Source organism: Heteronotia binoei, chromosome 9 (assembly GCF_032191835.1).
Source record: "Heteronotia binoei isolate CCM8104 ecotype False Entrance Well chromosome 9, APGP_CSIRO_Hbin_v1, whole genome shotgun sequence".
NCBI classification, from domain to species: domain Eukaryota; kingdom Metazoa; phylum Chordata; class Lepidosauria; order Squamata; family Gekkonidae; genus Heteronotia; species Heteronotia binoei.
In genome coordinates, this window is record NC_083231.1 from 122,936,059 (window position 1) to 122,957,533 (window position 21,475).

Sequence of the window (21,475 nt, forward strand, 5' to 3'; positions counted from 1 at the left end):
AAGCTGCCTTCTACTGAATCAAACCCTCTTTGGTCCATCCAAGTCAGTCTTGTCTACTCAGACTGGCAGCGGCTCTCCAGGGTCTCAAGCTGAGGTTTTTCACGCCTACTTGCCTGGACCCTTCTTAGTTGGAGATGCCGGGGATTGAACCTGGGACCTTCTGCTTCCCAAGCAGATGCTCTACCACTGAGCAATTGTCCCTCCCCTTCATCTTCCCTCCCTCTCTCCAATTATCCATCTCCAGAAAACCACAAAAAGACCCAAGAATCCAGACGTTCTCCACAACCTAGCAGTTTTTATTTTGTTCCCTGATTATACATCAATGTCTAGGAAAACGGGGCTGGGGGGTGGGAGGAGGCATCTCCACGTTTGAAACAATAAAACATCATCCACATTATTATTTTTTTTTAAAAAAAGAACAAGCACATTGTCACCGGCACAAAATATGTACATACGTGCATAACGTGACTGCCTAACTCCTTCCCAAACCTTTGGCTGAGCATGATTAGCCCAAGGGCAGGTGTATCAACCGCACAGAAATGCCGCTGAATTCAACCAGATTTTAAAAGCTAGACCCCCTCCCCTCTTTTTCCCGCTGCACTGAACGTGGGTCGCAGCCAGAAGCTGGCGCTCCTAAGAATTCTCTCTTTCATTCAGAGAAAAATTCAGATGGAACTCAAGTGTGGCTTTCGTGGGGTTAAGAGCGAGAGTCTGATATCTAAATTACACAAGGACAGGGCGGCAAAAGGGAAGGCCAGCCTGCTCCAATATATAGAAGACACTAGGAGAAGTCCCAAACTGCAGGATCCACATTAGTCTCCCGGCTTCTGTCCCAAGCGCCCATTTCCACACATGGTTTGTCCCTGTGGGGAAGCAAGTCCCGCCCCCTCCCACCCCAAGCTGCATTCAAGCTACGGCCTCAGTCCTTGAGAGTAGCAGCGTTAGGATTTCACATGGATCAAAAAAGGTTTTATGCACAAATCGCCCCAACAAGGCACACAAACAGCCACTGACGCTTGATTTTCGGCAACACGAGGTCTGGACACTTGGATGTACAATTTAACACTGAACAGACAGCCCGTTCTCTCTTAAGGCCTAGGAATCAGAGAAGGCTTAGATGCAGCCACCCCTTCTCTCAACGTTTTTGCTCAGGGCATCTCCTGACCTCCTTCCATAGGATCACCCCAATCTTAATCCTCCCCGGTAGCACCCCTTCCCCTTACAATCCCCCCCCCCCAATACAGAAGGCTTCTTAAGTTTTGAAATAAAGCAATATTCTCTCCCCTCTATGCTGCATTTCAAATTCTTTTTTCCCCTTGCAGCCGCTTGATTTTTGCTCAGCGTTCGGGGCTCCCCTAATCAAACTCGTCTACAGGTTGTTCAAAGGCCCTTCTGGGAGAATTGCACCTCACGGGGTTGGATAGCCGGCCGATGAACAGGCAGGCCCGCCAATATTGGGTCGCTTGAGGGGAGATCCTCGTAAGGCATCGTGTTTAAAAACTCATCTTTAAAAACAATCCCTTCTTACGGAACAGCGCTCAATGTAAAAAAAAACAAACCGCCCTGCTTTGTGGGTTACTTTCTAGTCAAACGAATACAAACAAGAGCGGTTGGTGGATTTCCTTTTAAAAAGAAGAGGCGCTAACGGTTGGAGAGAGAGTTCTGACCAAAAAGCTACGGCTGTAGGAATGAATGCAACGCCTCTACGGCTTCTTGCAAAGCCGTTCTCGCAGCCTCTCTGTGCTTTTATAACCTTGATATGTAGGTCCCTAACTCTGTAATCTGGGAAGGAGAGCAGGCCCCATCTGAATCCCCCTCCTCCACCCCACCCCCGTCGTCTTCTGTGCTTTGAGGAGGCACGCTGCAAAATACACACCCCCTTGCACAAAATGCAACGTGGGAATCGGTTCCTTTCTGTGCAAATCGGTAATGTAAGCGCTTTCCCTTTGTTTGGGCAGCACAACTGGAAGAGGGTTGGATTGTGGCCAGAGGCCCAAGCCAACTGGAGCGCCTCCTTGTGTACATGATTGCCTCTTGTGCAATTTGCACTAGACTAGCAGTGGAAGGCCCGTATTGACACTGCTGCAACTCTAGATACAGCCTCTCCCCACCCCCCACAAAAGTTGAGAAAGGGCGCAGGTGCAAGAAAATACAGAACTGAAGCATGTGGGGGGGAGCGCCTGGCTTTGTCCCTCTCCCCCCCCCCGAAGTATTGGGGCTTTTTTCACATTCTTGTTTGTCTTGCTTTGTGTGTTCCCACCGATTGGGGAGAAAGGCATTCTGTCCCATACATTTTGCTTCCTCTAGTGGCCGATTCCATATTACGCTGCTTTACGCCCGCCATAAAACCCTGCAGTTTTTAAGCCAGGTATAACAAAGCTGAACTGACTCCCAGAGGAAGCAAAACACATAAGCAAGGAAAATGAGAATGCGGGACAGGCCCTTGCTCCTTATTCAGCTTTTTGGCCCAAAGTGTGAGATGACAGAACGGGTTCTCACTGAGTAGATCAACCTGCATCACTTGAAATCTCTTGCTTCAGTTGGTGAAGGAAGGAAGTCGCCTCCCATGAAGGAACACCCTGATATACAAAGCAGCTCCGCAGAGAGAAAGTCAAAAGGGCTTTCCCTTGAGCTGGCTTTCTATTAAGAAAGGAGCATTTCTCCGGTAAGATGCCTTTCAACCCACGAGCCCCTCCTTTCTCAAGTACAGAAGCTCTGACCACCTCTAGGCCACCTCAGTCTTCCACCTTCTGAACCCTGAACCTGCTCACCAAAACCAAAAACGGAAGGAGGACTATATAGGGGAGTATCTGTTTGGCACAGTCCCTTCTCACACAATTCGTCTGATCTTTGAATGTTTTCCAGAGAGAAACCAACCCAGATGGCCATCTGTGGGACTCAAGACTGAAGACTGGCTCGATCCAAATGCCACCTGAACAGCCTGATATATTTAATGGGCACCCTCCCTCCAGCCGCTCGGAAGCCTTTTACCAGAAGGGTGTGGACCCCTACAACACATACTCGGTTACTGAAATTCCTCCTCGATTCGGATCCTTGCCCAATGCAAAGGGCATTTGAGCCAAAAGCGCAGAACGGCCTTGGTTCCAGCATCCCTTTTAAAAGAAAAACTCTCTCTGTGACCCCACCCCCCCATGGTTACCCTGTCCTAAACCTCCAAGGTATTTGTCTTCTGCATGCAAGTTCAGAAACAAAAGTCCCTTTTCTTCCACTCTGCCTCTCTCCTGGCTGGGTTGAATTTTAAGGGGGGGGGGGTGATTCCTCCACTGAAGGTGGCTACCTCCAAAAGATCGCAGCGCTGAAAGCAGGCTGAAAACTCTAGTCCGGTTGCATCTTGTCTAGCTGAGAGAGATCGGAGGCGAGATGACTAATCCGCGCCCAACTCACGACAACAGCGACTGCAGGGCTCTCCCGCGCCCAAATCTTCTGGCGCTGCGAGTGGGCCTTCTTCGACAACTGTCCTCGCAAGAACACCGAGTCAGGGGAAAACGATACGCCCAATTTGGTTCCCGCACGCGTGGGGAAGCAGCGTTCTAGGGGAGAGCTTCAAATGCAGAGAAGGGGATGATGCTCGGAGGCCGCCCGGAGTCCATAAAGGGGCCCGGTCGGACCGATAGCCACAAGCCCCGGAGGAAGATTCACAGCGTCACGAGGGGGGGCCCCAGCCAGCTGGAACCAGAGGTATCTTGATGAACAGAACGGCAGCAATTGCGGGAAGACTGGTGGAGCCTCCTCCACGGAAGTAACCGGAATGGCTGAAAAGGAACTCTTTGATTTTCTGCACTGTAGACACCAGCGTTGGAGAAGGACCCCCCTCCCCCTTAAAAAAAAAAAAACAGGCAGAAGTGTTCTGTACGACATGCATCTGAGTCGTGCCCCATGCCCCCCCCCCAACAAGTCCCTTTCTCCTCCTAGCAGTTCTTGAGGCGGCTGTAGAGCTCCCGCTTGCTCTTCTCCCCCGCCCACGTGCGGCTCTTCAGGCGGAATTTCCGCAAGTCCTCTTTAAAGTCTTTGTGGTGCATCGGACGGTAGTTCTGGGGGTCGCAGTGCGCCTGGGGAGGGGAGGACATGGGTTACCAACTGGGGGAGACTGGATTCCCTTCCATTTGCAGCAGTTACTGCCTTGCTCCCCAAACAGGGACCCAGAGTGGCTTTTATCGTTCCCCTCTCCTCCGTTTTATCCCTCGCAACAACCACCCTGTGAGGTGGGTGCGGCTGAGAAATTGTGACTGGCCCAAGGTCGCCCAGCAAGCAGAGTGGGGATTTTGAATCTGGGTCCCCCAAATCCTAGCGGAGCACTTTTAACTATACCACAGATTAATAATTACGCTGGGGGTAGCGCAGCAATTACTTCCTTGAGAACAGCAACATTCAAAACACCAGTGCTCAACACTTGTCTCCCAAGATCTCAGCAGTGAAAAGCACCGTACTGTAAACGGAGTGGCCCACACCTTGATTGTTTATTTTATTTTATTATTTTAGTATCATAATGCCCCGGTATAAATCGATGGTGCAGCCTCATTTGGAGTACTGTGTGCAATTCTGGTAACCGCACCTCAAAAAGGATATCATAGCATTGGAAAAAGTGCAGAAAAGGGCAACTAGAATGATTAAAGGGTTGGAACACTTTCCCTGTGAAGAAAGGTTAAAATGCTTGGGGCTCTTTAGCTTGGAGAAATGTCGACTGCGGGGTGACATGATAGAGGTTTACAAGATAATGCATGGGATGGAGAAAGTAGAGAAAGAAGCACTTTTCTCCTTTCTCACGAGACAAGAACTTGTGGGCATTCAATGAAATTGCTGAGCAGTCAGGTTAGAATAAAAGGAAGTACTTCTTCACCCAAAGGGTCATTAACATGTGGAATTCACTGCCACAGGAGGTGGTGGTGGCTACAAGCATAGCCAGCTTCAAGAGGGGATTGGATAAAAATATGGAGCAGAGGTCCATCAGTGGCTATTAGCCAGTGTGTGTGTGTGTGTGTATATATTTGGGCCACTATGTGACACAGAGTGTTGGACCACTGGCCTGATCCAACATGGCTTCTCTTATGTTCTTATGAGACAGAGTGTTGGACTGGATGGGCCATTGGTCCAGCCTCCTGTCTCACACAGTGGCCAACCAGTTCCTCTGGAGGGCCAACAACAGGGCAGAGAGGCCGAGGCCTTCCCCTGAGAAGAGCATCAAAAGAGCCCTGCTGGATCAGACCAGGGAGGGTCCATCTAGTCTAGCCTCCTCTCTCGCACAGTGGGCAGCCACAGCGTGTTGGACTGGATGGGCCACTGGCCTGATCCAACATGGCTTCTCTTATGTTCTTATGTGACACAGAGTGTTGGACTGGATGGGCCACTGGCCTGATCCAACATGGCTTCTCTTATGTTCTTATGTGACACAGAGTGTTGGACTAGATGGGCCACTGGTCCAGCCTCCTGTCTCACACAGTGGCCAGCCAGTTCCTCTGGAGGGCCAACAACAGGGCAGAGAGGCCGAGGCCTTCTTCTGAGAAGAACCTCAGAAGAGCCCTGCTGGATCAGACCAATGAGGGTCCATCTAGTCCAGCCTCCTGTCTCACACAAGGGCCAACCAGTTCCTCTGGAGGGCCAACAGCTGGCCAGAGAGGCCGAGGCCTTCCCCCGACGTTGCCTCCTGGCTTTAGGATTCAGAGGTCTAGTGCCTCTGAAAGTGGAGGTTCCCCTCAGTTATCACAGCTATTAGCCCTTGACAGACTTATCTTCCACGAATCTCTCTAATCCCCTTTGAAAGCCAATCTGTTTCTGCGGCCGTCACAACAGGCTCAGAGAGAGGGCGATTCCTGGCCCCACTCACTTGGTACTGAGGGAAGAATTCTTTATAGCCTCCTTTCAGGATGTACATTTCGGGGTAGTGCAGAGAAGGGTATTCGTTGCAGGTGCGGTCTTTCTCCCTGACGAAACGGCACCTTGGAAGGCAAAAGGAGAAGAGCGCAGGTAAACGAGAGCCGCACGCGAATAAAACTATGCAGCATTTCTCCTCGTTCCGGCCGTCGCGGGCCAGGAGCAACTCACATCCTGGGGCCCCTCTCGGAGGAGAACTCGCAGTGGAACACGATGATCACCCGCTTGGCGGCATCGAAAGGCACGATGGGGTTTTTGAGCAGGAACTCCTCCGCGTCTCTCTCTAGGGGGAGGTTGACAGCGCCCTGGAGAGGGAGAAGAGGCAATGTGAGAGAAGACCACCTGCGTCAGCTGTACAAAAACACTCTTTCTCCGCCCCCCCAACCAAACACACAAGCCCCAGAACCAGTAAGGACAGGAATAGCACCGAAGAAGATACTGGATTTATTCCCTGCCTTATACTCTGAATCTCAAAGTTACAATCTCCTTTATCTTCCTCCCCCCCCAACAGACACCCTGTGAGGTGGGTGGGGCTGAGAGGGCTCACAGCAGCTGTCCTTTCAAGGACAACCCCTGGAGAGCTATGGCTGACCCAAGGCCATTGCAGCAGGTGCAAGTGGAGGAGTGGGGAATCAAACCCGGTTCTCCCAGATAAGAGAGCTCTGGCTGACCCAAGGCCATTCCAGCAGCTGCAAGTGGAGGAGTGGGGAATCAAACCCGGTTCTCCCAGATAAGAGAGCTCTGGCTGACCCAAGGCCATTCCAGCAGGTGCAAGTGGAGGAGTGGAGAATCCAACCCAGTTCTCCCAGATAAGAAAGCTCTGGTTGACCCGAGGCCATTCCAGCAGCTGCAAGTGGAGGAGTGGGGAATCCAACCCGGTTCTCCCAGATAAGAGAGCTAGGGCTGATCCAAGGCCATTCCAGCAGGTGCAAGTGGAGGAGTGGGGAATCCAACCTGGTTCTCCCGGATAAGAGTCCGCACATTTCACCACCGCACCCAACCAGGGATCCCCAAAGTAGTGGTGTCACTGGGATCCACAGCACCTGCCAACAACGCCCCTGGCACCCGCCAAGCTACTGGCATTACAGTTGTGAGCTTCTGCATAAATCAGTTTGCTTTGGGGGCATTGCTCCTGAGTGAAGACAAAAACGAGCAGGAGGCTAAAAAACTCTGAGCCGGCTCACAGACTCAGCTTAGAGGGAACACTGCTTATGAGCATGAAAGAGCAATGGCTTTTGGCAAGTGACGTATTCCTTGAACGCCCTCTCTACCCACAAACAGCTCAGTCAATAGTGTGGGAAGAGGGGAGGGGGCAAACTGTGGCTTGGGAGCCACACAAGGCTCTTCCACACATATAGTGTGGCTCTTGAAGCCTCAACTGCCCCGTCAGCCAGCTTGGAAAAGGCAATGCTCTCTTTAAATTACTTCACTAAGCCAGCTGGTGGCTTGGGGGATGCATTAAAAGTTTCTTTCTTTCCGCTTCTCCCTCCCTCCTCCCATCTACTTCCCTTCCTTCCTCCCTTTGGTTCTCAAAACATCTGATGTTCTTGTCTTGCGGCTCTCCAACATCTGACATTTATTCTACATGACTCTTACATTAAGCAACTTTGGCCACCCCTGGTCAATAGGATAGTGCCTTCCCGTTCCTATAAAGACTGGAGATAGGGGATTTTGGCACACAAGCCACCAAATCATAAATATCCTTTTTGGGATAACTACCGAAAAGCTTGTATGAACTTCATATAACTGGAAATTAATTCATTAATTGCAGTACAATTCTTTCCTATCTTTCACAGCAATTTCCCAGTGTTTCAGCCAAAGAAAAGTATGAAAAATAGCTAAGATTTTCTTGAAACCAAGCAAGCTTGGTTATAGCTTGAGTCAGGGTTCCAGTAGTAGCAGCTGAAGGAAGGGCCTACTAAATGTGTCAGCATATTTTGAAGTAGAGCAGCTACCAGGGCCCAGTGTGGGTGGTACACAGTGCTGGCATTCCTGACGGCAATGGCAACAGCACTCCCAACTGCATACACTGGCCAGTGCTGTTTTGGAAGGGGTGTGCAGGTGGTGCAGGCAATTGAACACGCGCATTAGGAGTGCTTGCAAGCTGGAGAAGAACGTTCAAAGAGATAGGTGCATGCAGGTGTGGGAGTGGAAAGAGAGGACTACCAACTTTCCATCCCCATTTTGGCTCAGCATGAGTTTCAGAGAGATTTTTTCTGAAAACAAAGTTACTTCAGAAGAAGAGGCAGTGCCCTGGAAGTGACATCACAGGAAAAGGTGGAGTTTTGGTTCAAGCCACCGAAGACACCAGTCTTGGCACGAAACCGGGCAGAAGCCTTACCTTGATGTGGCCGCCTTCGTATTCGTAGGGGTACCTGCAGTCCACGATCATGCAGCTCTCGATGAGGTTGCTAAATTGCCCGTTCAGCACGGCCACCATCTGTGGAGGCGGCAGAGAAAGCCTGAGGCAAAACAGTTCCAGACTGGAGCCCTTCTCTTGCGTTTGAGCGGAGAGCTCCAGAGACCCGTCGCTGAGCGTGTGAACAGAGCCGGGCCGCTCGTCAGAGCAGGCGAAAGCTTCTCTGGAATTTAGAGCCACTGGTCCACCTTCACAGAGCTAACAGCGGGCAAATGTGAGGATTCCTTCTCCTCACCTCTTTGCCAAGGGCGATGGACGGGGCACGGGGGGAGCACGTGGCACTTCCTATGAACATCTGAAGCTGCCTTCTACTGAATCAGACCCCCCTCGGTCCAGCAAAGGCAGTATTGTCTACTCAGACTGGCAGTGGCTCTCCAGGGTCTCCAGCTGAGGTTTTTCACATCTACTTGCCGGGACCCTTTTTAGTTGGAGATGCTGGGGATTGCTGGGACCTTCTGCTTCCCAAACAGATGCTCTACCACTGAGTCACCGTCCCTCTCCTAAAGGTTTTGGGAGATCCATTGTTCATATGTACATATGAAGCTACCTTCTACTAAATCAGACCCCCCCCCGGGTCCATCAAAGTCAGTATTGTCTACTCAAACTGGCAGCGGCTCTCCAGGGTCTCCAGCTGAGGTTTTTCAGGCCTACTTGCCTGGACCCTTTTTAGATGGAGATGCTGGGGATTGAACCTGGGACTTTCTGCTTACCAAGCAGATGCTCTATCACTGAGCTACCACCCCTATCCTCCTTACCATTTCAGGAGAGATGTACTTGAGATCCTGATGCTTCCCTTCCACCGTCTGCAGGAGATAAGCCTGGATTTGGGGACAGGAGGGGGCAGAAATGCAGACTGGCTGCTGGAAAGTGACCCATTCCAAGTGATCGAGGCAGAGCTGAGACTTTGGTTTCCGCTCCTGCGGGACTCTCCAGCTAGTCTTCTGGGAGGTCGTCAGAAGCAGAAAGGGCCTTTTTGGTGGCGGCCCCATGACTCTGAAACGATCTCCCCAAGGAAGTGCACCGGGCCCCCTTCACCTTTAGCATATTTCATTCTGTTTTTTATCTATTTGTAAAGCACCCAAGGATCAGGGATGTCAAACATGCAGCCCGGGGGCCGAATCACGCCCCTGGAGGGCTGCAATCAGCCCCTCAAGCAACTAGCTGTCATCTGCTTCCTTCTCCCTCTCTTGCTTCCTTCTGCATCACAGCTTGATACCCCGCACTTCTTTCTAAATCAGAGTGGCTCGCAATCTCCTATATCTTCTCCCACAACAGACACCCTGTGAGGTGGGTGGGGCTGAGAGGGCTCTCACAGCAGCTGCCCTTTCAAGGACAACTCCTACAATAGCTACGGCTGATGCAAGGCCATTCCAGCAGGTGCAAGTGGAGGAATGGGGAATCCAACCCGGTTCTCCCAGATAAGAATCCGCACACTTCACCACTACACCAGACTGACTCTTCCTTTGCCCAGTTCCCTGGATCCCATGGGAGAGATACAAAGAAAGCCCCTTTAAGAGTGCTAATGTTTTAAGCATGGTTTAAGGTTGTTGTTTTTTTAAACAAAGAAAGCTTTTTAAAGAAAGCAATGAGTGCTGATGTTTTAAGCATGTTTTAAGTTTAAAAAAAACAAAACAACTTTGTGTTTGTCTGTCCTTTATAACGTTTATATCCTGGACTTTGTAAAGTTTACATACCCTGGACTTTATATCTCTGCTACCTGATCTTAAAGAGGTACGCACACGGCACAGCCTGACAAGGCCTCGTTTATGTCAGATCTGGCCCCCCTAACAAATGAATTCGACACTCCCGCCCTACAGCCCCATAAGGAAGGCAGCCAGGTCGCAAGTGTCTTAAACAGTCATGCGGCTCCCAGACTTTCCCCTCTGCCTGCCCTGTACCTTTGAGAAGTCACCGATCAGTTCCCGGTGATCGCTGTCAAGGATGTTCTCGATCTCGCTGGGGCAGCAAGACTTGGAGCGCACCAGTCGCGGCTTCTAGGAGGGACACAAAGGAAGACGACTGAGAACCCTGAATCCGGGCAACGCGCCGGTGGGTGGACTGAACATCTCCGAACGCCCATTTCTAGAGGAAGGCCATTGTTCTCTGTTCCCGGACATCCTGGTGGGATCTAAGTGGCTGCTGTTGGAGGCAGAACTACATATCACTGGACCGGGAGGACCAAACGTCCTTAATGTTAATAGAACGAATGTCAGATGTTTGAGAGCTGCAAGACAAGAACATCAGATGCTCGAGAGCTGGAAAGAAGATGACGACGACATTGGATTTGTATCCTCCCCTTTATTTTGAATCTCAGAGTGGCTGGCTCCCAATCTCCTTTTCCTTCCTCCCCCACAATAAACCTATGAGGGAGGTGGGGCTGAGAGAGCACTCCCAGAAGGTGCCCTTTCAAGGACAACTCCTACAAGAGCTATGGCTGACCCAAGGCCATTCCAACAGTGGAGGAGTGGGGAATAATAATAATAATTTTTAATTTATATCCCGCCCTCCCCACCGAAGCAGGCTCAGGGAATCAAACCTGGTTCTCCCAGATAAGAGTCTGCATACTTAACCACCACACCAAACTGGCTCTACTGAATCAGACTCTCCGCCCATATGGGTCAGGCCTAGTAGCAGCTCTCTCCAGGGTCTCGGGAAGAGGTCCTGTACTCCCTGGTCCTTTTAAGTGGAGATGCTGGGGACTGAACCTGGGACCTTCTGCATGCCAAGCAGAGGCCCTACGCTGAGCGACACGGAACCCAGAGAAGATAAACTCGTGGAAACGGCCTAATATCTCCGTATCGTACAAGGCAGCCTTACACTGCGACTTGATGGCACTTTTCACCACCAGCTGCTTATCTACATTATATTATCTACAAGCTTTAGGACAGGTGAGACCAATTAGGCTTTTAAGTTAGAACACCAAGAGAGTGGCAGTGCCTTGAGCCGTTTCTGAACAGTTGCCTATTTGGGAAAAAGATAAGACTTTGATGTCAGCTGCAAGTGTATCACATGAAGGATTTACGTATGTTAGGTGGTGGTTATGGTTAAGGGGTGTAGGGTGAGTAGATGTATAGTAATGGTTTATATTATGCTTCAGTAGAAAAACTGGAGGAAGGATTTGAAGTTGCCTTTCATTTGGATTGTGAAGATGATGACGATATTGGATTTATATCCCTCCCTCCACTCTGAAGAGTTTCAGAGCAGCTCACAATCTCCTTTATCTCCCCCCCCCCCAACAGACACCCTGTGAGGTGAGTGGGGCTGGAGAGGCTCTCACAGTAGCTGCCCTTTCAAGGACAACCTCTGCCAGAGCTATGGCTGATCCAAGGCCATGGTAGCAGCAGCAAGTGGAGGAGTGGGGAATCCAACCCGGTTCTCCCAGCTAAGACTCCACGCACTTAACCACTACACCAAACTAGAGGAGGAGGAGAAGACTGCAGATTTATATCCCGCCCTTCTCTCTGAATCAGTGACTCAGAGCGGCTCACAATCTCCTTTCCCTTCCTCCCCCACAACAGACACCCTGTGAGGTGGGTGGGGCTGGAGAGGGCTCTCACAGCAGCTGCCCTATAAGGACAACCTCTGCCAGAGCTATGGCTGACCCGAGGCCATTCCAGCAGGTGCAAGTGGAGGGGTGGGGAATCCAACCCGGTTCCTCCAGATAAGAGAGCTCTGCCTGACCCAAGGCCATTCCAGCAGGTGCCAAGTGGAGGAGTGGGGAATCAAACCGGTTCTCCCAGATAAGAGTCCGCACACGTAACCACTACACCAAATTGGCTCTCCATTGTGCTTTAAATTACTGGAGTAGTGTAAGTAAATATAAATGTATGACAATTTTGTATTAATGTAAATCTCAATTGTATCATCTTGTGATTGTAAATCTCATTGTTTGGACACTTACTTACCTTACAGTTCCTTGGAAAAAGGACTGTGGAGTGTACCTTGCTGGAAGGAACTTCGAAGCAGGGTATGAAGTCAACCCCCTGTGACAATGGGACTCTACTTTTTATTGTGAACTTTTAGTGCACCGAGACATTTTTTGAGAGTGTTCCATAATCTAATGTATGTGTGTGTTGTATTTTACCTATAAACTTGGAAGTAAAGTGCAGGAAATATTAGTAATTGCGGTCACTATAACCCTGTGGGTTGTTTCTAATTTGCATGACAACACGTGTGATTGGATTAGGTGCGATACACAGAGGGGCGGCGGATCTGGATCAATCAGCACTGGCAATGAGACAGGAAACCTAAGTTTCGATTCAGTCCAGGAGGCTGCATCGTCTTGTGCTTCCTTATCAGTTGCCACTGAGCAATCTCTCTTTCGAGTTCCCCTTTGAAATTCCTTTGCAGCTGCCCTGCTGCTCTCAGCAACTCGACTGCTGTGGTTTCTAATGTCAGACTTACATTAATTCTTTGTCGAAGGGACTGGCCTGTGTGTCCAATGCGGAAGGGGCACCGCTGACATGTGATGGCAAAAAAAAAAATCACATGGAGGATGAGCAGGAGTCTGCACCTGAGATGGCGGATGTTGCTGGTAGGATCTACGTGACAGTAAAGTTGGCATCTCGGTTTGGCTTACAGGAGATAGCGGCGGCTACAAGCATAGCCAGCTTCAAGACAGGACGGGACAGACATATGGAGCAGAGGTCCATCAGTAGCTATTAGCCACAGCGTATTGATGGAACTCTGTCTGGGGCAAATGATGCTCAATATGGAGCAGAACTCCATCAGTGGCTAGTGATAGAGCCAAATGATTCTTGGTGCTTGGGGGGAGGGGCAACAGTGGGAGGGCTTCTAGTGTCCTGGCCCCACTGATGGACCTCCTGATGGCACTTGGCTTTCTTGGCCACTATGTGACACAGAGTGATGGACTGGATGGGCCATTGGCCTGACCCAACAGGGCTTCTCTTATGTGACACAGTGTTGGACTGGATGGGCCACTGGCCTGATCCAACAGGGCTTCTCTTATGTTCTTATGTGACACAGAGTGTTGGACTGGATGGGCCACTGGCCTGATCCAACAGGGCTTCTCTTATGTTCTTATGTGACACAGAGTTGGACTGGATGGGCCACTGGCCTGATCCAACAGGGCTTCTCTTATGTTCTTATGTGACACAGAGTGTTGGACTGGATGGGCCACTGGCCTGATCCAACAGGGCTTCTCTTATGTTCTTATGTGACACAGAGTGTTGGACTGGATGGGCCACTGGCCTGATCCAACAGGGCTTCTCTTATGTTCTTATGTGACATAGAGTGTTGGACTGGATGGGCCATTGGCCTGATCCAACAGGGCTTCTCTTATGTTCTTATGTGACACAGAGTGTTGGACTGGATGGGCCATTGGCCTGATCCAACAGGACTTCTCTTGTTCTTATGTCTGGGGCAGTGATGCTGGGGAAGCACCAGTGGGAGGACTTCTAGTGTCCTGGCTCTGCTGATGGACCTCCTGACGGCACCTGGTTTTTTTGGCCACTGTGCGACACAGAGTGTTGGACTGGATGGACCATTGGCCTGATCCATCATGGCTTCTTCTTATGTTCTTATGAGGTAGTTTATCATTACGGGCGAGAAGGAAGAAAGTTGATTCCTTTAAATTTTGCGTTAAGAGTCTTATGGGTACCGTGGACCTCCAAAAGAGAAATAAATGGGCTGTAGGTCAACCCAAATAGAGCCCCGTGGCGCAGAGTGGTCAGCTGCAGTACTGCAGTCAGAGCTCTCTGCTCACGACCTGAGTTCGATCCCGGCGGAAGCTGGGTTCAGGTAGCTGGTTCAAGGTTGACTCAGCCTTCCATCCTTGCGAGGATCGGTCAAAGGAGTCCCCAGCTTGCTCGGGGGTGAAGTGGAGATGACTGGGGAAGGCAGGGACAAACCACCCCGTCAAAAGTCTGCCGTGAAAACGTGGGCGATGCGACATCACCCCAGAGTCGGAAACGACTGGCGTTCGCACAGGGGACGACTTTTACCTTTAGATCAAACTAAGCCTGAACTCCACCTAGAAGTTAAAACAACTGAACGGATTACTATTGCACTTTGGCCACGTTATGAGAAGACAAGAGTCACTGGAAGAAGAGACAATAACGTTCGGAAAAGTTGCCACGGCAACAGCAGGAATAGAGGAAGGCCCAGCGGAAGATGGGCGCACTCAAACAAGAATGCCATGAAGCAAAAGCTGCAGTCCAAGCACTGTCACACGCACACACCTCCTCTGTCCCTACCGGCTCTTCTGCCTGCTCCGGAATGGTGCTGCTGGCAATGCTCTTCCGCCTCTTCGTTTTCACCGGCGTCTCTCGGTCCTGAGGTCGGTCCAAGCGCTTCAGGATGGGCCGGATGACGCTACTGGGCATGGACGGGGAGCGGAAGAGACGGCGGCATTTGCTGGTGCCCGTCAGGGCCTGCGGGGGAGGCGGGGCGACACATCAAGACCAACGCTCCCTCCACGCTGCGGAGTCTCGTGAACAAAAATTCTACTTCGGGAGCTCCTGGCGTTCAAGTCGCGAGCGACTGCATCTATTAGCGCGCTCTGGGCTCATCCTTCCTGAGCTAAGACGAAATGTGCAAGCTGGAGGCTCAAAATCTGGGAGCCGGCTCACGCCAACTCAGCTTAGAGGGAACCCTGATCAGGACACTGGCTCGCACCTTCTGGGAATACCAGCAGCATCAGACTGAAGGAGGAGCAACCTGGCGCTCAGTAAAGTCGCCCCCCCCCCGCCCTGCTTGCAGAATTATTAACGTGAGATTTGAATCCTGTGCCCAAGGCCAGAGCTGGCATTCGTAAAGGCCAGTTCCGTGGGTTAGAGGCCAAACTAGAACCTGATGAGCCCAGTATGGCCAATAAAACTGCACTCAAGTGCTCACGTGACCAAGTGCTCCTTTATTCAGACAGAATAAAGTCAGCCGTGTTGGGCTGAAGTAGTAGGACAAAACAGAAGTCGATTTGGACCTTTAAGACCAACTTGGTTTTATTCAGCACATCAGCTTTCGTGTGCTCTCTAAGCACACTTCATCAGACGGGGAATCCGGTACAGTGAGCAAAGCCACACATAGCTGGTAGGCAGTGGCTCAGAATGCAAACTGGTACAAATTTAAGATCCAATGACAGTATAGTAAAATTACCTGGTAGGGAGTGGTGTAGAATGCAAATTTAAGATTTAAGCAAGAAAACAGTAATATGTCAAAATGTGAGAATGTCTGTTAATTAATTATTGTATTAAGCCTAGGTCAAAAGGAAGGTATTTATATCTCAGAATATATATATATATATTATTAATATATATTAATACACTATAGTATACAATATATAATATAGTCATTAACAGACATTCCCACAATTTGACATATTATAGAAGGTTGCAGTGTAGTATTCTGACAGATCGCTGTTTTATTTGTTTTATTATTTTACTGTTTTAGTTGTAAATCGACGTATTTTTAAAACCAAAATGTTAGATCTTATGTTGTGAGCCGCCCTGAGCCGCTTCGGTGGGAAGGGTGGGATATAAACTGAAATAAACTCAAACTTACTTTTTCATTGCTTTTGCATGCTCATGCTACTCAGATCAAAGGTTTGCTCAATTTGTTAACTTTACTATTCTGTCACTGAATCTTACATTTGCATTCTAAACCACTCCCAACCAGGTAATTTTACTGTACTGCGATTGGATCTTAAATTTGTACCATTTTGCATTGCGAGCCACTGACTACCAGCTCCGCGTGGCTTTGCTCACTGTACCGGATTCCTCGTCTGATGAATCGTGCTTAGAGAGCGCACGAAAGCTTGACGTGCTGAATAAAATCAAGTTGGTCTTAAAGGCGCAACTTGACTCCTATTTTGTTTTATTCCGACAACCCCTTATGTGCAGAAAGCTAGCCTGTCAGGGTGAATTCCCCTTGGCATGCTAGTTTTCTAGATGCAGAAAGTTTGACAAGGAAGCCCTATCGAGGAAGCCCTGAAGGTCATCTGCAACAGTACAGCCCCTTCAGTAAGAAAGAACTGAGTATGCACCTCGGTCTTTGGCACCCCCCCCACTCCGCTTCCCCTCTTCTTGCTCTACAACAAAACCCCCCCTCCCACCTGCATCAGTCTTTCCCTCCTACTTACTCCTCACTGTACCCTACCCATTCCCAAAGGACCCCCCTTTCCCCTACTTTCTGGCAACCTGGGTTACAACGACCAGGGCTATTTTTGTAGCAGGAACTCCTTTGCATATTAGGCCACACACACACCCACCCCCGATGTAGCCAATCCACCAAGAGCTTACAGGGCTCTTCGTACAGGGTCTACTCTAAGCTCCAGGAGATTGGCTACATCAGGGGTGTGTGGGCTAATACGCAAAGGAGGCAGAAGGGAACCAGCTGGGCATCCTGCCATGCCAGAAATACACAATTCCCCCACTTTGTTTTCCATTTTTCTAAAGTTAAAATTGGGAAATTTGGAAACATACTAGGGGTGGGGGTGGGGGGAGAACCTATTTTTTGTGGTGTCCTGTACCCCTCGTCCCTTTTTTGGAACAAGCTAGTTTCAGGACAAAGTTTCATCCTAAACATCTCATCTAGCATGAACAATTTTTGTACAATTTTTTTTTTAACTTAAGACAATCTACAACGTCAATGTTAATTCCTGTGCCTGCCACAGACAAAACGTACTTCAAAGGAGACGTTCAATTCCGAATCGTTTTGACAATGGTATTACTTTCATTTAATTAATGACATTTAACAACAACAATGAAAATACATTAAATAAGTTAGGTTTTTTCCCAGTGCTTTGAAGCTTAACTTGCTTGCAAACCCCTATATACTGTGACTGCTCTGTTTCAGCTCAAATTTTACATTTTATTGTAAACTACATAATTTTCTACTTTCAATCGCTGTTTGTCCCCTTGCATCTCAGCTAGCAAAAACTAAGACACATGCTAAAGTAGCGGCATAAGACACTGTCTTTTAAGTTCCAGAAATATGCCAACTAATACAGTCCTATCCTAAACTATGTTGTTAAAATAATAAAATTAAAAGCTTAATGTCTGACAGCAAGGTTTATTGCCTGTTTTCCAACTTTCCTCCTTTCAAACATTTCTGGAATTCTTACAACTCTACTGGCTACTGCAACTACATACGGTAGGAAAAGAATCTGTGATCCGTACAGCTAGAAATTCTGTCTATGCTACATGCACTGAGGCCAGGGGAAGAGAGAATTTTGAAGGGGGGTGTCTCACATACCAGGGCAGATTCATCTTTCTCTCTCACCAGCGGGCCTTTCAGGAGGTTCTCCATGCCCAATGGAACAGCTGCACCATTCTAAAGAAGGCATAAGTAGGAGGTGGTCACCTATTTTGGGGGGAGATGGTTGCCCATGAAGTTTTAGACCCACTGGGAGGGCGCCCTCCCCTCTATGTCCCAGAGTCACACAGAGCTCACCATTCCGAGACACAGATCACAAGACCACCAAATAGATGTGAAACCAAATCTGCCGCAGTAGTGGAAGAGTCAAACTCCACGCTCAGGAGAATTAGGAAAGGGATCGATTTTTTAAACAAAAGGTTTCAAAATTTTTTCATATATACGCTGCCTTTCTCCCCAAGTGGGGGCTGAAAGCAATTTATATAATGCTCTTCTCCTCCATTTTATCCTCACAACAACCTTGCTAGGTAGGTTTGGCTGAGAGTATACAACCGGCCCAAGGTCACCCAAGCGGCTTTTGTGGCAGAGTGGGGATTCGAAAACTTGGGTCTCCCCAATCTCAAAAACCCGAGATCTCTCCCACCTCCCAGCTGAGATGCCGTGATGTCATCTTTCAGCCCTACTGTGTCGGTTATTGGGTTGATCAAGGTTGGCTGGGGAAGGTTCATTTGGAGGGGGCTCACAGAAGAACTGAGCTATATTTGCAAGTTGTCCTTGTGGCAAGAAAAAAGGCAACTCTGCGTTAGGGACTGAGAATGAAACGGCTGATATTGTCATGCCCCTGTCGAGATCTATGGTGTGGCCTCATTTGGAATCCTGCAAATTCAGAGTTCTGGTCCCTGAATCTGCAAAAGGACACTGCAGAGGAAGGCAACCCAAATGATTCAGGAGCTGGGACACCAACTCTATCAGCAAAGGCTGAAGAGTCTGGGACTTCTCAGTTTAGAAAAAAGACAACTAAGGAGAGGACATAAAAGTAGTTCATAAAATTATTCACGGGATGGAGAGAGTTGACAAAGGCTCTCAAAATTCTAGGAATTGAGGGTATCTCCCATGAAGCCCATGGGCAGTGGGTTCAGCACAGACAAAAAGGAAATGCTGCTTTACGCAGAGCGCGATCCAGATGTGGAAACTGCTGCCAGACGATGCAGTGATGGCCACAAGACTAAACAGCTTTAAAAGGGGATTGGAGAAATGCATGGAGAATGAATCTATTAGCGGCTACTAGCCGTGGCGACTAAAGGGAACCTCCACTTCTCCCTAAGAGGCGGAGGACATCTTGGGTGTTTCCCACCATCCAATCAGGGAGGCAGGAATCTAAAAGATCTTCCTCTTCCTCAGAGGCCACTAGCCTCTGAATCCCAGTGCCAAGAAGCAACATCGAGGGAAGGTCTCGCCTCTATGCTCTTCAGGGCAATTGGCCGACTGCTGTACAAGAAGGGATGCTGGATTAGCTGGGACTACTATTCTGATCCAGCAGAGCTCATGTCCTTGGCTACTGTCTACAGAGGTTTCAGCAGTAAGGACAGCTGTTCAATGAGTGCTTAAGAGCATCAGGAGAGCCCTGCTGGGTCAGACCAGTGAGGGTCCATCTAGTCCAGCCTCCCGTCTCCCACATTAGTCAACCAGTTCCTCTGGAGGGCCAACAAGAGAGCAGATAGGCTGAGACCTTCCTCTGAGAAGAACCTCAGAAGAGCCCTGCTGGGTCAGACCAGTGAGGGTCCACCTAGTCCAGCCTCCTGTCTCATACAGCGGGCGACCAGTCCCTTTGCAGGGCCAAAAACACGGCATCGAGGCCTTCCCCTGATGTTACCGCCTGGCTCTGGGATTCAGAGGTTCCACATTCAAAATGTTGGGGTCTGCAATACACATTTCACATCCTTTATTGTTTACTTCAATTATTTACTTCATTTATACATCTCCTTTATTATTGTAAGAGCCCCGTGGCGCAGAGTGTTAAAGCTGCAGTACTGCAGTCAGAGCTCTCTGCTCACGACCTGAGTTCGATCCCGGCGGAAGCTGGGTTCAGGTAGCCAACTCCAGGTTGAGTCAGCCTTCCATCCTTCCGAGGTCGGCAAAATGAGTCCCCAGCTTGCTGGGGGGGGGGGGGGGGGAGTACAGAGCACAGGTGGCCAACTGTAGCTCTCCAGATGTTTTTTGCCTACAACTCGCCCCAGCCATTAGCCATGCTAGCTGGGGCTGATGAGAGTTGTAGGCAAAAAAACATCTGGAGAGTTACCATTGGCCACCCCTGGTGTAGAGGCCTGGGGAAGGCAATGGCAAACCACCCCGTCAAAAGTCTGCTGTGAAAACGTTGTGAAAGCAGCGTCACCCCAGAGTCGGAAACGACTGGTGCTTGCGCAGGGGACTGCCTTTACCCCTTTTTTTATTATTTACTTCATTTATACATCTCCATTATTATTTACCTCATTTATATGTGTTATCTACTTCATTCATACGTATATACACACAAACACACTCTTTTTCTCCCCAAAGGGGACACAAAGCTATTTATATCATCCTTCTCTCCCCATTTTCTCCTCACAACACCCCTGTGTGGTAGCTTAGAGATGGAGGAAGATGTAATTAGTGCAAGGTCTCTGCGCAGACTTCCATGGCACAATGGAATCCCCACCTGAGTCTCATTTCACACAAAAAAGAGAGAACATGCATGTATTAAAAAAGCTTTGTAACAGCCTGTCTTATCTGTTAACTTTAAGAATAAATGTCAGATGTTTGAGGGGAGGGAAAGAAAGCAACTTAACTTTAAATACCTTCTCCAAGTCGCTGGCTGGCTTGGCTCGGAGAATAGATTTAAAGAGACAATTGCCTCTGGTCTGATCCAGCAGGGCTCTTCTGAGGTTCTTCTCAGGGGAAGGCCTCAGCCTCTCTGCCCTGTTGTTGGCCCTTCAGAGGAACTGGTTGGCCTCTGTGTGAGATGGGATGCTGGACTAGATGGACTCTCACTGGTCTGATCCAGCAGGGATCCTCTGATGTTCTTATGAAGGCCTTGGCCTCACTGCCCTGTTGTTGGCCCTCCAGAGGAAGTGGTAGGCCTCTGTGTGAGCCAGGAGGCTGGACTAGATGGACCCTCACTGGTCCGATCCAGCAGGGCTCTTCTGATGTTCTTCTCAGGGAAAGGCCTCACCCTCTTTGCCCTGTTATTGGCCTCCAGAGGAACTAGTTGGCCCCTGTGTGAGACAGGAAGCTGGACTAGATGGACCCTCACTGGTCTGATCCAGCAGGGCTCTTCTGATGTTCTTATGAAGGCCTCGGCCTCTCTGCCCTGTTGTTGGCCCTTCAGAGGAACTGGCTGGCCACTGAGTGAGACAGGAGGCTGGACTAGTTGGACCCTCCCTGGTCTGACCCAGCAGGGCTCTTCTGTTGTTCTTAACTTGGCTGTGATGCACCAGGAAATTTAGCTGGTGTTCACAGCAGGGCTGGCCAACAGTTCTCACAACGAACAACAAGTTCTGCCAAAGAAAGACCACCCAAAACAATCCCACTGGTGACCGTGAGACATCAAACACGTCAGCAGCTCTGAAGAATCCATGACCTTCTCTGGACTTGTTAGTAGCTAACTAACAACCAGGCCAGGATTTTAAGCAAAATCCATTGACAATTCCATGGTACCAGGAGGGCTGGTGTGAAGGAGCAGTATGCTGGAAATGGACAGAGGAACTGGCTGGCCAGTATGTTGGAAAGGGAATTCCTCCCGTAGAACTCATGACCCCATGAAACATGGAGGATTTGGAGACTTGAGCTTTCCGGCATCTACAGCCATATGGGCTGAAGTAGTATGAGGAGCAATACCAGATCAAGACTCCAAAGAGGACGAGATCAGCCTAGGACCCTACGCCTCAGATTTTGCTAGCAGTAAACACAGGAGAGGGCAGAGACCAAGATAAACCCCTCGGAAAGTCTAAAAGACCATGTGCATTCTGAAGATTAACAAAATAAACTTACCTGCTTTTCTGTCCTACAAGAAGATGAAGA

At 49.4% G+C, this 21,475-nt stretch overlaps 1 protein-coding gene across 1 annotated transcript in view; it reads right to left on the minus strand.

The window, feature by feature from the left end:
* Positions 1-275: 275 nt before the first annotated feature.
* CDC25B (cell division cycle 25B) overlaps positions 276-21,475 on the minus strand; it is a 53,891-nt gene continuing 32,691 nt past the window's right edge. Inside the window, exons 9-16 of the mRNA XM_060247211.1 lie at positions 17,519-17,596; positions 14,509-14,700; positions 10,207-10,302; positions 9,064-9,126; positions 8,231-8,329; positions 6,061-6,194; positions 5,843-5,954; positions 276-4,070 (exon numbers count right to left, since the gene is read on the minus strand). Of these exons, the coding sequence (XP_060103194.1) occupies positions 3,930-4,070; positions 5,843-5,954; positions 6,061-6,194; positions 8,231-8,329; positions 9,064-9,126; positions 10,207-10,302; positions 14,509-14,700; positions 17,519-17,596 (915 nt within the window). The 3' untranslated portion in view covers positions 276-3,929. The remainder of the gene's footprint in view (positions 4,071-5,842; positions 5,955-6,060; positions 6,195-8,230; positions 8,330-9,063; positions 9,127-10,206; positions 10,303-14,508; positions 14,701-17,518; positions 17,597-21,475) is intronic.